At 45.9% G+C, this 16,230-nt stretch overlaps 1 protein-coding gene across 13 annotated transcripts in view; it reads right to left on the reverse strand.

Annotated features, from left to right (window-relative positions):
* HMBOX1 (homeobox containing 1) overlaps positions 1-16,230 on the reverse strand; it is a 425,772-nt gene that overhangs the window by 91,211 nt on the left and 318,331 nt on the right. For 12 of the 13 annotated variants that reach the window (XM_033938850.1, XM_033938859.1, XM_033938852.1 and 9 more), the window contains one exon: positions 11,893-11,975. In XM_033938850.1, the coding sequence (XP_033794741.1) occupies positions 11,893-11,975 (83 nt within the window). Of the gene's footprint in view, positions 1-11,468; positions 11,628-11,892; positions 11,976-16,230 lie in introns of those variants that run through there. The other variant, XM_033938860.1, reaches the window with a different exon arrangement.

The raw sequence follows: 16,230 nt of genomic DNA on the forward strand, positions 1-16,230 counted from the left end.
TTTAACCACCTCCCTGCCTCAGCTCCACCCCTTTAACTCAGCAGGCATAACTCCACCTACCCGAAGGTGGCTCAGTCTCAGTAAGGGAACCTGTCCAAGTGCCACCCACTCCCTTATACTGACAAATATTCCACAAAGAGAACTCACTGGATCAATCCTAGTATTCCAGTAATGAGCAGCTGCCATTTTAGCTGCATAATGAAGCATGGGGCCAACCTTTGGGGTTTTTCATCTAATCTGCCCAACCTAAATCCTAACGGACAACTCCTAGGGTGTCTCCGCCAAAATCCTTCCTTCATTCAACGCATTATAATCAACCAAACAACTCCCAAATTTGGTTAAACTCAAAGATTCCCACCAAAGATATTCAAAGGAGACTCTGACCCCATAATGTTGCCAAAAAGGGCCTCTTTTCCTATCCTCCACTTTTCCCCCTTTAAATGTTATCCAATTAGAGTCTATGTAGAATATTAAATTGCAGTTCTTTGTAGTCTGTTATTGGAGAGCAAGAGTTTCTGCGCTAATCAGTTACTGCAGCTATATTACCAGGTGCTACTACTACTACTATTTATTATTTCCACAGCACTGAAAGGCATATGCAGCACTGTACATTTTAACATGCAATAGATGGTCCCTGCTCAGAAGAGCTTATAATCTAATTTGGACAGACAGACAGGACATCTTAGTGCTGGGGAGTTTCTGGCAGGACTGATTTGAGGCCAGCAGCGTGCCTGATTTTAAGGCCAAATGAGATCGACACGTGGGATCTATTCACAGAGAAAGGTAGGGGAGGGTCATTAGGGTGGGCAGACTAGATGGGCCGTGGCCCTTATCTGCCGTCTATTTCTATGTTTCTAATGGGTATAGGTATCTGATAGTGAGTTAAGAGTTGAAAGCAGCATCCAAAAAAATGGGCTTTTAGCTTGGATTTGAATACTGCTAGAGACGGAGAATGACGTACTGACTCTGGCAGCCTGTTCCAGGCATATGGCGTGGCAAGAAAGAAGGGACGATGTCTGGAGTTGGCGGTGGAGGAGAAGGTTACAGATAGGAGGGACTTACCTGATGAATGGAGTGCTAATTGGTTAGTCCACAAATATCGCTTGAGCCCTTACCACCTACAAAATTGCAAGAAGTCTTTTGGGATTTCCTTCATTTTTAATAAAGATTTGTTGGAGGATTTGAAGTATCAAAAGTTATTTTTTCCTTTTTTGTACCATGACCTTTACTTTGTATAACAACACTGTTTGAAATATTATAAATAAAAAAAATAAAATAAACATTTGTTTGTTACTTACCTCTGAGATCTGGTTTTGTTTTATGGAAGGCCATTGTCCCTACTTTGTGTGCTGGGGCAGTAAAAGCTCACATAGTAAAAAAAATTTAATGGCCGTATGCTAATGACAACGTTAATACATGGCCAATACAGAAAATACAAAAAGGCCATTTTTATAGCTGCGGTAATAACAGCCTTAGTGCATAGGAAATACTTGTGGAATGTGTGACCCATGGAAAGGCCAGTTTTTGCCTCAGCTTAATAAAAGGATAGGGTTACCAGATCTTACTTCAGTAAAATCCAGACCCCCCTAGCCCCTAGTTCCATCCAATCCCTACTCCATTATGCCTTAGTCCCGCCATAGCACCATCCCCCGCTGCCTGCTGTTGTCGGGCAGGAGGGCATCCGTGCATGCATGGATGCTCTACTGTCCGATGCGATTTCAATGAAGCTTTTCATAACCTGGACAAAGTGCTAGGTTTTGAAAAGCCGTCCGAACCCCTGGACATATCCTTGAAAAAGAGGACATATCTAGAGAAATCCGGATGTCTGGTAACCCTATGAAAGGACCCTCTAATTAGGTAATCTAGAAACAGAGAAATAAAAAAATTAAGGTAGATAAAGACCATATTTATTTAGATTTAGGAGTGGATCATTTCCTTGGGATGAGGCAAAAAAAAATCTCTTTGTCAGTGTAATTATGGTTTCTTGATCTTTTTGGAGACTTTAGTAGTTGCTGGGAGTAGTAGCTCTGTTTTGCTTCAAGGATGGCCTGTTTGTATTGTTCATGTAGCTTTTTCCACTTAGTCTTATTGACAGGGTGTTTTCTTTTGCACCATTTTCTTCTTCTCAGCTCTCCTTTTTTGTTTCTTAGTTGACAGGTGAACCAGGGAGAGGGTAGATTGTGAGGGTGTTGTTTAATCATTCTGGTTGTGGCTAGGTTGTTGTAGAGGGATTTGACTCCTCTGTGCCAGTTTGTGGCAGTATCATCGACGGAGACTGGGTTTAGTTTTGCAGGTTTTGTTAGTTGAGCGATGCCAGATGATGTTTCTAGATCTATCGAATGCAGTAGCTGAGCTGGGGAAGTTGGCGCCTGGCATCAGCATGCCTTGTGCCCCTGCTCTTCCCCATCGCTTGAGCACCCTTCCCCACACCTTGAATACCTCTTGAAATTTTCACCACTTCGAGCAGCATCTTCCACCTGCTACTCGCACCATCACGTCCTGGTCCTGTGACCCGGAAGTGACATTTGAAATTCCAGAATAGCGTATTCAGTATTTTGGTCTCTCCAAAGCCCATAAAAGGGGACATTTTAAACAAACTATAGGAGCTGATTATACTTTTAACTCAGACTTTGCAGTGATTCGCAAAGTGAAAGCATGTGCATACTTTCTCCTTGGAAAACTGCCTAGGGAAAAAGCACCCACAGACATTTGTACCTGCTTTTCTCTCACTATCCAAACAATGCAGTTTCCAAAATGCAAAACTATACCCAATGTAGCATTTTGTGCCACAGCTACATCCCTGAGAATACTTCCATTTTATCTAATTTTCAGACAGCTGACTTATGCAGGTAAGTAGTCATTTATTCATGTCATAGGCATTGGAATGGGGGAGGCCACAGGGGCCTCACCAAAAATTATCAACCAGAAGAAAGGCTCTCTTGACTCCCCTACCTACCACCTCCCCACTGAATGTAATTTAAAATCTTCAGGCAGCTGGTAGCACAACAAAGCAAACCTCCTGCTGTAGGCTTGCCCTGGAAGTGTTCTTTCTGCAGCACCTTGCCTACACGGGAAGAGGAAGTGCTGCAGAAAGAAGACTTCTGGGGCAGCCGACAGCAGGAAGCCTCACTTCATTGTGCTGCTGGCTGCCCAAAGATTTTAAATTACAGTGGAAAGGGGGGGGGTAGGTGGGGGAATAAGGAACTGGAAAGAGGTCATACCACAGGATGCAGATGGGAGTGAGGGGCTGGGGTTGGGAATGTGGGAAGGACAGATGCTACAAAAAGGACAGATATTGGATGGACTGGAAGGAGTTTCAGAAGGTAGGGAAGGACAGATGCTGCACGTACACGGGCTGGGGTTAGGAAGGAAGGGAGGGAAAGAGAGATGCATGGGTGGATTGGTGGGGAGGAAAAGAGGGATGCTGCTTGTGGGTGAGGGAAGAGAAAAAGAATTGTTGGATATAAGTATGTGGAGTGGGAGGGAAAGAGAGATGGTATACATGGAGAAAGGAAGAAAATTGCTGGACATGATAGTGGTGAGAGAAGGGAGGGAGAAATGTTACACTGGAAGGGAAGAGGGATGACTTAAAGAAGGAAGCGATGCCAGATTTGTTGGATATAAGTATGTGGAGTGGGAGGGAAAGAGAGATGGTATACATGGAGAAAGGAAGAAAATTGCTGGACATGATAGTGGTGAGAGAAGGGAGGGAGAAATGTTACACTGGAAGGGAAGAGGGATGACTTAAAGAAGGAAGCGATGCCAGATTCTGGAGAAGGGTGATGGAAGGCTCTTAACCTCCATAAAGGGAGCACGTCTCAAACAAATGGTAACGGAGCCCACTAGGGCCCAGGCGATCCTCGACCTGGTACTCACCAACGGGGAAAGCGTCTCAGAGGTCTCAGTAGGAGATACGCTAGCCTCCAGCGACCACAACATAGTATGGTTCAATCTTAGGACAGGCTTCCCTAGATCAAACACGAAAACAAAGGTACTCAATTTCCGGGGCACAGACTTCGCACGCATGGGAGATTTCGTCCATCAGACGCTGCAGGACCAAGTGGAGACCGATGATGTAGAAGCTAAGTGGTTAACACTGAAATCAACCATACATGAAGCAACTAGCCGCTTCATAAAATCAGTAAATAAACGACAAAGAAACAATAAACCCCAATGGTTCACCGTGGAGATCTCGCACCTCATTAAGGAGAAGAAAAAAGCGTTTCTCTTCTACAAGCGCACGGAGAAAAGAGAGGCAAAAGTAGAATATAGGACCAGGTCTACAGCGGTCAAAATGGCAGTTAGGGAGGCAAAACTTCGAGTGGAAGAAATTCTGGCAAAAAACATTAAAAAGGGGGACAAATCCTTCTTCAGGTATATTAGTGACAGAAAAAGGAACACAGGTGGGATAGTACGCCTTAGAAGACCGGACGGAAGTTACGTGGAAGCAGATTCCGATAAAGCCGAACTACTGAATGAATACTTCTGCTCAGTCTTCACCTGTGAGGCACCAGGACACGGTCCGCAGTTGAAGGCAACACAAAGCACAGAAGACCCATTTCAGAATTTTGAGTTCACACCAGGTGAAGTTTACAGTGAACTGGCAAGACTCAAGGTGAACAAAGCCATGGGACCAGACAATTTGCACCCAAGAGTGCTCAGAGAATTGAGCGATGTCCTGGCGAAACCGTTGGCTGAGCTATTCAATGTCTCCCTAAGTAAGGGGAAAGTTCCCCTGGACTGGAAATTAGCTAATGTCGTTCCTCTACATAAAAAGGGTTGCAGGGCAGAGGCTGCGAATTATAGACCGGTGAGTCTCACATCAATAGTATGCAAACTCATGGAAACACTAATTAAAAGCAAATTGGACACGATCTTGAATGAAGGGAATCTTTGGGATCCCAGTCAGCATGGATTCACCAAGGGTAGGTCCTGCCAATCCAATCTCATCAGCTTCTTTGACTGGGTAACAAGAAAGTTGGACTTGGGAGAGTCTTTGGACGTCGTGTACCTGGACTTCAGTAAAAATTTTGACAGTGTCCCACACCGCAGGCTGCTAAACAAGATGGAATCGATGGGGTTAGGAGAGACACTAACTGCATGGGTCAATGATTGGCTGAGTGGCAGACTTCAGAGGGTGGTGGTTAATGGTACCCTCTCTAAAACATTGGAGGTGACCAGTGGAGTGCCGCAGGGCTCGGTCCTGGGTCCACTCCTTTTCAACATATTCATAGGGGATCTGACTCAAGGGCTTCAAGGTAAAATAACACTATTCGCCGATGACGCCAAACTATGTATCGTATTTTCGCGCGTTATACGCGTTTTTACCTACCGCGCATACACCTCGCACGTTATACGCGTGAGCGCGGTATACAAAATTTTTTTTACATAGTTCCCACCCCGCTCGACGCCCGATTCACCCCCCCAGCAGGACCGCTCACACCCCCACCCCGAACGACCGCTCGCACGCGCTCCCACCCGCACCTGCATCCACGATCGGAGCAAGAGGGAGCCCAAGCCCTCTTGCCCGGCCGACTCCCCAACTCCCCGACAATATCGGGCCAGGAGGGAGCCCAAACCCTCCTGGCCACGGCGACCCCCTACCCCCACCCCGCACTACATTACGGGCAGGAGGGATCCCAGGCCCTCCTGCCCTTGACGCAAACCCCCCTCCCTCCAACGACCGCCCCCCCCCCCAAGAACCTCCGACCGCCCCCCCAGCCGACCCGCGACCCCCCTGGCCGACCCCCACGACACCCCCACCCCCCTTCCCCGTACCTTTGGTAGTTGGCCGGACAGACGGGAGCCAAACCCGCCTGTCCGGCAGGCAGCCAACGACGGAATGAGGCCGGATTGGCCCATCCGTCCCAAAGCTCCGCCTACTGGTGGGGCCTAAGGCGCGTGGTCCAATCAGAATAGGCCCTGGAGCCTTAGGTCCCACTTGGGGGCGCGGCCTGAGGCACATGGGCCCAATCCGACCATGTGCCTCAGGCCGCGCCCCCAGGTGGGACCTAAGGCTCCAGGGCCTATTCTGATTGGTCCACGTGCCTTAGGCCCCACCAGTAGGCGGAGCTTTGGGACGGATGGGCCAATCCGGCCTCATTCCGTCGTTGGCTGCCTGCCGGACAGGCGGGTTTGGCTCCCGTCTGTCCCAACTACACAAAGGTACGGGGAAGGCGGGTGGGGGTGTCGTGGGGGTCGGCCAGGGGGGTCGCGGGTCTTTATAGTGCTCATGCCTAACTCATTGTCTTTATAGTGCTCATGCCTAACTCAGGGTTACTCGTGTGTCCATTTTTGCGTGCGTGTGTGTACACGCGCCGGAATGAGATATTGTCATCACAACAGCCCGATTCAGCCCTTCCCTGCAGCAATCAATACAGATAAGTGATGGCAGTAACTTTCCGTGCCGCTGACACAGCTGAAACCTGAACACAGTAACTCATTTGAGTTCGCTGCACAGTCTCTTCTCGTGGGCTCTTATTAGACTCTCTGCTGTGTCTTCCAGAAGGGAGGATATTTAGTGGGCAAGCCATAAGCTTCTAATAAAAGCATTTATGAGGGGGCGGTTGGAGGTTCTTGGGGGGGGGGGCGGTCGTTGGAGGGAGGGGGGTTTGCGTCGAGGGCAGTAGGGCCTGGGATCCCTCCTGCCCGTAATGTAGTGCGGGGTGGGGGTAGGGGGTCGCCGTGGCCAGGAGGGTTTGGGCTCCCTTCTGGCCCGATATTGTCGGGGAGTCGGCGGTCCTTCGGGGTGGCGGTGCGAGTGGTCCTGCCGGGGGGGGGGCAGGGCAGGGCAGGGCGGGTAAACGGAGAGTCGGGACAGTGCACGGAGAGTCGGGGAGGGCGAAAGGAGAGTCGGGGTGGCCAGAGGAGAGTCGGGGCGGGCGAAAGGACAGTCGGGCATCATGCGCGGTATACCCGTGAGCGCTGTATACAAAAGTTTTTGTACATAAAATCGTGGTTTCTGCGCGCTATACCCGTGTGCGCGTTTTACACGGGTGCGCGTTATCTGCGTGAAAATACGGTAATATAGTAAGTGAATGCAGTTTACAGAATTATATGGCGCAGGACCTGCTTACATTGGAAAGTTGGTCCTCAACCTGGCAGCTAGGCTTCAATGCTAAGAAATGTAAGGTCATGCACCTCGGAAGCGGAAATCCATGCAGGACGTACTTCTTGAACGGAGAAACTTTAACTAGGACTTCAGCAGAACGAGATTTAGGAGTAATCATCAGTGCAGACATGAAAACTGCCAATCAAGTGGAGAAGGCTTCATCTAAGGCAAGGCAGATATTGGGTTGTATCAATAGAAGTTTCGTCAGCCGAAAGCCTGAAGTCATAATGCCGTTGTACAGGGCCATGGTGAGACCTCATCTGGAGTACTGTGTGCAATTCTGGAGGCCACATTACAGTAAAGATGTGCGCAGAATTGAATCGGTTCAACGGACGGCCACCAGGATGATCTCGGGGCTCAAAGGTCTCTCGTACGAAGAGAAATTGAACAAATTGCAGCTCTACACTCTCGAGGAACGTAGGGAGAGGGGAGACATGATTGAAACATTTAAGTACCTCACGGGACGTGTCGAAGTGGAAAATTATATTTTCTTTCTCAAGGGACCCTCGGCCACAAGAGGGCAGCCGCTCAAACTCAGGGGCGGAAAATTTCATGGCGACACCAGAAAGTATTTCTTCACAGAGAGAGTGGTTGATCATTGGAACAAGCTTCCAGTGCAGGTGATCGAGGCAGACAGCGTGCCAGACTTTAAGAATAAATGGAATACCCATGTGGGATCCCTACGAGGGTCAAGATAAGGGAATTGGGTCATTAGGGCATAGACAGGGGGTGGGTAAGCAGAGTGTGCAGACTTGATGGGCTGTAGCCCTTTTCTGCCGTCATCTTCTATGTTTCTATGAAGGAGGGAAGAGAAAGATGTCAGACCACTGGAATGGGAAAGAGAGAGATGCCAGACCAGGGAATGGAAGGGAAGAAGAGTTACCAAACTGCAGGAAGGAGAGGAAAGAGTTGTTAGATCATGGAAAGGAGAGGAGGAGTGAGATGTTAGATCACAAGAAAAGGGAGAGAAGAAGAGAGAGATGCCAGACCATGGGGAGAGGAGAGAGATTCCAAGCTAAGAGAAGAGAGGAGAAAGATGCCAAATCGGAGGGAGGAAGAGGGAAGACAGAGATGTCTGTCCACAGGAGAGGGAGAGAGAGGGATGAGATGGTGCAACGGGAAGGAGGGTAAGGGGAAACCGAGGTAGGAGATGGTGCACAGCAATGGGTGTGACAGAGAAGAGGTAAGAAGAAATGCTTCTTATGGATAGATGGGAATAGGAGAGAAGAAAGAGGGAGGAGACTGTACACATGGATAGATAGGAAGGGAAGACATGGAAAAGTAAATAGATTTTGAGAAGAAAGCAGAAAAATGGAAGAAAGTTGAATGTTAAAAGTTAATGCTAAAGATGTATGTAGGTTAAGCTATGTATGTGGGTTAAGCTACGTGGGGTGCACTATTCGTAGTGTTAAAATCAGGATAGGTGAGCACATCAGTAGAATTAACTCTGGCATACTAGAAGCTCCCCTTGTGCAACACTGGATTCAACAGAGACATGAGACTGCTGACTTGAAATTTTCTGTGTTAGATACAGTGAACGTCTCCAGGGGGGGTGATATACCTAAACTCCTCTGGCGTAAAGAACAAAAGTGGATCTTTGAGTTGAATACGCTTCACCCTAATGGACTTAACAATGAGATCGAGTGGGTAGCTTTCCTGTGACAGTTTCTGTTTCACAACATTCCACATACATTGTATCAACTCACACAGTGGCTTTGCAACCTTTTTTTCAACTTTTTTCAACCTTCTTTCAACACTCTTTATTTACAGTGACAGTGGTTCATGTACATTCATAACCTTTTTGGCGTGATGACGTCATCACGCTCCGTTGGAGGTCACCCCTCCTCCCCACTGTAGTATAAATTTGGTGGGTGGGTCAGTGATCCCCGTCGTCTGGAATTTTTGAAGTTTTACAAACGGTATGTGAGTTATTGCAGTGCTTTCTTCTCTCTCCTATTTTGTCAATAAGTAGTGCAGTTCCCCACACCGCATTATATAGAAGGTTTTGCGGTGTGTGTGGTATTTATGAAATATTTGTTGTAATTTCAGATCACCTCTTGGACAGATACGTTTAACAGTGTGTAGCATTGTAGCATTGGGTCTCCTGAAGCAGAATTTTCGAAACGGGGCCGCGTTGAGACCCCCAAGAGCCCTTACAACTACAAACTTTAAAGTTGGTACAGATAAGTGAATGGTATCATCGTTCCAAGCAAGAGTTGTGCATAATTGTTTTGAACGTTTTAGTCAATCTAACAGAGTTTATTTAAACAATACTAGTTTTTACCAGTGGTCAGAAAGTGATGTTCTACAAAGCAAATGCAATGATTGGACGGTAAACTCTTGCCTCAAGGGGAGGTATCCACCTCCCTTTCAGAGTTTCACTTTTCTGAGCGTTTTTAGGAGTCATTTGCTCTCTTCCCACTGGTATTTAATACTATTACAGTCAGTCTCTCATTCATCAAAAGATGTATGTAAGGCAGAAAGTGAAGAAGGAGAGAAAAACAGCAAATGGATAAGAAGGCCCTGGATACACAATTAAGAACACAGACAGAAGGAAGTGCAACCAGAGATTGGGAAAAGATAGTTAGAAAAATAAAATCACCAGACAACAAAGGTAGGGGAAATGATTTTATATTCAATTTAGTGATTGAAATGTGCCAGTTCTGAGAATTTACCTCTGCTGTCTATTCCCCTTTTACAAAACCGTCATAGAAGTTTTTAGCACAGGCTGGCACACTGAATGCTCTGTGCTGCTTCCGACACTCACAGAGTTCCTTTGAGCGTTGGGAGCAGTACAGAGCATTCAGTGTGCCGGCCTGCGCTAAAAACCACTATTGCGGTTTTGTAAAAGGAAGGGGGGGGGGGTCGGGGTATCCATCTTAGGGTTTTGTTTGTATATATTAGTATTTTTAGTTTATGGTCCTGTATTTGCATAGAGGTTATCTGTGTTCTGCATGTGTGACCAAGTCCACATGTTCTGGTAGGAATGAATGTTGAGAAGTATACAGTGTGCTTTGTGTAGTTTAATTTTGTGGTTAACCCTTATGTGCTGTTAATAAGATTATATTGTGTGTGTATATATGAAAAATGAATGGAAAAATTGGCATTACAATTAGTGTTATTATGGGGGCGGGGTCTGAGGCATAGTCCAAACAAAAAAGCGTTCTGCTGCCCATGACTCATGCACTGTAAATAATTTGAAAACTGCTTGCAGAACCATTGGTACAATAAACCAATTTTCTAAAGAAAACTCATCACTTTGCAGTGGTGGAGAGAGAGAGTGTGTGTGTGTCAGGAGGTAGTATGTGTGTGTCTCTCTGCATGTGTGTCCTCTATGGGTGCTATTGCTTCAGTGAAATGTGCTTAAAGACATAAACGAAAGGTCTTTCCATAGTTATTCCACTGGTTACTGTTAAATTGTCTGGCAATTAGTATCTGTATGTTCCTCTGTCACATCAGTATGTGGACTTGGGGTGGGGGAGGAAGGATCAGAAGAAGAGAGTTGAAGTGTGCTAGTAAAATTTAACAAAATACAGTGGAACCTCGGTTTATGAGTAACGCAGTTTGCGAGTGTTTTGCAAGACAAGCAAAACACTCGGCAAACTTTTGTCTCGCAAACCGAGCATTGCCCCGATAAATGAGCACTTACAGCTGCAGGAAGCGCCACTTCAGGAGGATTCCTCTTTCATCCGCCGGCCAGCCTTCCACACCGGGTGCCTTCCGCATGTTGGGGGGCCTCTGTCTGAGCCCACGCAGACGAGTGTCATCCCACCTGCACGTTGCGTATGATCACGCACGTCAATCATTGACGTTGCGCGTGATCATATGCAACGTGCAGGTGGGACGGCACTCGACTGCGTGGGCTCAGACAGAGGCCCCCCAACATGCGGAAGGCACCCGGTGTGGAAGGCTGGCCGGCGGATGAAAGAGGAATCCCCCTGAAGCAGCGCTGTGTGGGCTCAGGGGTTCTCCAGCGGCTGGCGGATGGAGGAGGCGTTTCCTTCAGACAGCACTGCAGCACCCGGCACCCGACAGGTACACACTCCTGAGCCACCCCTCTCCACTTCCTCGCCACCTTTTGGGTTGTGGAACGAATTGTCAGCATTGCCATTATGGCCTATGGGGAAAGTTGCTTTGATATATGAGTACTTTGGATTATGAGCATGTTTCTGCAACGAATTACATTTTTTTATGAGTCTTCTTTTATCAAGTGACTAGTCCAAGGATAGAGAGAGAATGGAAAGATTTGCTGAACTTCTGACCTTCAAGTACCCTATTCTAACTTTCCTGATATGCAGTCAATATTACAATAAACCTGTAGATGGGTCTGCAACTTGGAAGCAAATTACCTTTCCAGAAAGGAATCTCCTAAGAAAGTAATTGGTTTATTTTCCAAATTCTATATAATACAAATTACTTGTAGGTAATTTCCCTAATTTTTCTCTCTCAATACAGTGGGGTAATTATTTGACTGTAGGGGTGTAGAACAATGTATTCTATCTTCAGCAATGTTTTTCTGAAAAGAAAAAAAAATCTTCCATTACAAAACATCTTCAAACAGGAATGCATAGGGGTTTTATAATAGATTAATGTATCTTATATAAGGTGCCTCTACTTTAGAAGTGCTAATTGACAATAAGTTTTGCAACCTTGTGAGTTTCTCATCTAAACTTACAAGACACACTGATACGATATGAGACACCCCTCACCAAAAGGAACAAATGATGAAAGTTTTGATCCATCCTATTGCAGAGAGAGATTCCTAGGCTAAGCTTTCCTACCTGGTTTTTGGATAACTGCATTGCAGGCGTTTGCGATCTCTTCTCTCTTTGCCTCATCAGGATACTGATTCTCATTGAAATAACTGAAAGAGAGGCACGCATGAATCAGACAGTGTACTGGAAGAAACACCCACCTCAGCAACTTGCACTCAATGCATGCTTCCTGCAGTGCCACACAGAGAAGGCTGGGGTGCAGTAAATTTCTTTAATGAACACCTTGGACAGTATTCTGATGCTTAAGAAATGCTGTGAAAGCAAACTCATATATTTGACTTTCAAAATAAAAAGTATGGAATCTCTAAATCTTGCTTATACATAAATTACCACTAGCATATGAAAATATTTCTTCATGGAGTGGGTAGTGGGTACATGGAATGGACTCTTACTATATTTGCTAAGTCAAAAAAGAGGACACGACCCCGCCATGCCCCACCCACTATCCCACTCACAGTGCCCTGCCCTGCCCCTGCCTTCCACTAGTCTTGCCTCTAAACCACCCTCCCCTCCTAAGAAAAGTCTCTCTCCAGTCCTTGACCCAGGCCACCCTGGAGTCGGGTATGGGTTTTGAGTCTCTCCTGTCCCTAGTACCTTTTCCAGCGCTACAATTTAAAAACTTTGGGAAGCCAGTAGCATTAGCAATGTGATCCTTCTGCTGTTGGCCTGCCACGGAATTCTTCACTCTGCAGCATCCCAACTAGGCGGGAACAGGAAGTACTGCAGAGTGAAGGCTTTCAGGGCAAGCCGATGTCAAAAGGATCACGTCGCTAATGCTGCCAACTGCACAATGTTTTAAAACTGCAGCACCAGAAAAGGTACCAGGGACAGGGGAGACTCACGAGAGCCAGACCCGACTTCGGGATAGGGGCTGGACTGGAGAGAGTGAGTCCAAAAACCGGACAAACTCCCTCCAGTCCAGGAAACCTTCCGGACACCGAGACAGTCCTCTAAAAAGAGGACATGTCCAGGTAATAATAATAATAATAATTTTATTTCTTATATACCGCTATACCATAAGTTCAAAGCGGTTTACAACAAGATACATACAGTCAGAGCATGAGATGTAAGGAAAAAAAAACCAAGTCGAACTGGGATACAATTATAAATAGAAGAGAACCGAGTTGGTTTGAATCCAAAGGATGTATATAGTCAAAGATTAAGATACAAGGGGAAAACAATTTGGGTTGGAATACCATTACAAAATGGGAAAAGCATGAGTTAGTCTAAGATCTAGAGATTTGGGGATTAGGAAGAAGATAGCTGAGGGGGATTGCGCATGAATTGGGATTAGATTTAGATTTTCTGAATTCGGCGTATGAAGTGGCCTCGAGTATGGGTTTTACGAGCCATGTGTTCAGTTTGGCCGCTTGGAATGATAACATTCTGTCGAGGAACTTCTTGTAATGGCATAATTTCAGGGATGGGTAGTTAAAGAGATTTATTCTGCGAGAGCTCTTATTAGAGCTGTTGAGGATGAATTGAGAGGCGAGGTAAGATGGAAGCATCCAGATGTCTGATAACCCTACTCTTAATGAAAGAATTAGACACAAAACTGAGCATAATTCAATAAAGCATGGGATAAGCACAGGGGAGAATAAAGATTGACTCGGGTATGTGTAATTGTCCGCACACAAGAGGCGTGAGGCAAAGATGTCATCAACCACAAAGGATTTCAACTGATGGTGCTTTATTGGATATGGACTCAACACTGCCAGTGTATCGGCAGCACGTGCCTTTCTCAAGAGTCACAGTCTTTCTGAGAGAGTCTCCAAGTATCATCAATTGGCAAACATAAAACAGCAAGAATCAACCATCAGATTTAAAAGTTTCAGCCAAAAAGTAGCATATGTGCTCAGTGGTTAGGCAGGAATTGTACCAGAAAGAAAGTGGGGCAAGTTGAATGGGCCTCATGATTCATAACAGATAAGCACAGGGGCTGAACTCCTGGGATTAGTTAAGAACAAAAGTATATTTTCAGTAGGGTTACCAGATTTTCCATTTGGAAAATCCAGACCCCTAGATCCTCCCAGTTCCACCCATTCCCGCCCTGTTACACCCCAGTCCCACCCCCAATCCTGCCCCAGCACTGCCTCCCTACTGCCTGCTCTCGTTGGGCAGGAGTGCGCACCCTACCCAACAATGATTTGTTCCAAGTTTTTCAAAACCTGGACAAAGTGCCAGGTTTTGAAAAGCCGTTCAGACCCCTGGACATGTCCTCAAAAGGAGGACATGTTGCAATAATGTTCAATTACATTCAACAGGACTGCTGGTTAAAAGTAGACATAGGCTTCCTCACTTTGACTGCAAAATGTACAAAAGCATTGCACCCCTCAAGCAGAGGCTTATAAAATTACCTGTTGTAAATGAAAGTAAAAGGTTGGTACAGAAACGCCATATTCCCTAACTTTATGCAATTTACACATAGGTGTTCCCATGGATGAGTTTGCAGTTTCCAACAGATACAAGCATAGTGTAGATTTATCCCTGCATCTACTTTTCCATCAGTCATTTTTTTACATATGTAAGCTTAGAAAACAAGTGCAAAATATACACTCAATATTCCTTCACAGCCTAGGGATCTTCTATAAATACTCTCTGTATTCATTTTTAATGGGGTTAAAAATAACCGGGGGGGGGGGGGGGAGTAAACATTCTAGAGGGCAATTCCATAACAATAAGCTTACAGTATATTTAAGAACCTAGGGAGAGCTTATTGTATAAAGGAAAGAAAAACAGATGCCTACTTTCCTTTGTAAAATGCTAGCATAAGAGGTAAAATATATGTCTATAATTTAGGCAGTAGCACTTACATTAGCCATAGAGCTCTGCAAAATATGCATGTATTTATAGGTAGAATTTTGGCTTTTATGCATTCATGTGCACATATACATGCATATGCCATTATTCAAATCATTTACATATGTATTTGGCACATAAATGTTGGTACCCATTTTATAAAATTGGCCCTTTCATGTATATTGAGAATCTCAATTATCTGTGGATGTTTGACCCCCAGTCAACTTAGTATGCATGCATTATGTGGCAAAAATTTTTAAAGGAAAATTGACTAGCAGGGCCACCACCTGACATCATATCACCGTAGGCCAGTGGCATGCCAAAGAGGGGGGTGGGATGATTTGCCCTAGGTGTAGCCCATAAGGGGGTGCTCCAAGGGCCAACGTCATTGTTGAGAAATTCTTCCCCTTCTGGCAGAAACAGCAGAAGTAGTAGCCACAGTCTTCACAACTTCCTGTCCTGCCAAAGTCAGGCCTTCCTCTTTGCTGGGTCTTGCCTTCATGGAAGCAGGAAGTAGGTGGGACTGGAAGAGGAAGGATCGACATCAAGTTGTGAAGGCTGCACTGCCAATGGGGAAGAGAGAGGGAGAGAGGTAGGTTACCCATCGGGGGTGGGGGGGGAGGAAAGAAATGCTGCACACTAGATTAGGGGGAGGGGGACCAGGGAAGGGAGAGGAGACCATGGGGAAGGAAGTTCAAGTTTAATTTATTTGATATAATGCCAATATTAAAAAAAAACAAAGTTAAAATCTAAGTGTTTACAATAATAAAAAAATATGGAAAGGGGAGGCAGCGAAAGGAAGGAAGGAAAGGAGATGCCAGATCATGGAGGGGGAGGGAAGCGAAGGAGACAGAGATGCCAGATCAGGGGAAGGGAGGGCAGGAATTGAAGAAGATGAAATGCCAGAGCAAGGAGAGGGAGGGTGAGGGCAGACAGTGGATAGAAGGGGCAGAGAGAGAGAGAGAGAGGGCAGACAGTGGATGGAAGGGGAAAAGAGAGAGGGCAGATGATGCATGGAAGGGAGAGTACAGACACTGGATGGAAAAAAGAGAATAAAGAGAAGATAATTAAAGAAGAAACAATGACAGGTAGAAAAAATATGTTTTTTTTGTTGATTTAGAATAAAGTAGTATTATAGCTGTGTAGATAAACAATTATAAATAGAAAATGAAAATAAAGCAATCTTTTTACTGGACTAATTTTAATATATTTTTAAATAACCTTTGCAGACCAATACCCCTTTCCTCAGGTCAGGACAGGATACCGTAACAGAGGGGCCTTAGGTGTCTGAACCAATCAGGGCCTTTGGCCCCTCCCCTTGCATCACAAGATGAACCAGGGAGTGGAAGGTCTGCCATTTAGGACTGGCGGCCTAAAGCAGGAGCCTTAGAGCAGGCTTCCTGCTTCCAACTTTTTTAAAAAGTAGGGGGAGACTCGGGGAGTGGGGGGAGGCGTCCGGTGGCAGGAGGGAATAAACATCCCTCCTGCCATTTTTGGGGAGTTTGGGGGGGTACAGTGGTTTGGGGTGCCTGGCACAGGTGGGTC

Source organism: Geotrypetes seraphini, chromosome 3, assembly GCF_902459505.1.
Source record: "Geotrypetes seraphini chromosome 3, aGeoSer1.1, whole genome shotgun sequence".
In the NCBI taxonomy this organism is placed as follows: domain Eukaryota; kingdom Metazoa; phylum Chordata; class Amphibia; order Gymnophiona; family Dermophiidae; genus Geotrypetes; species Geotrypetes seraphini.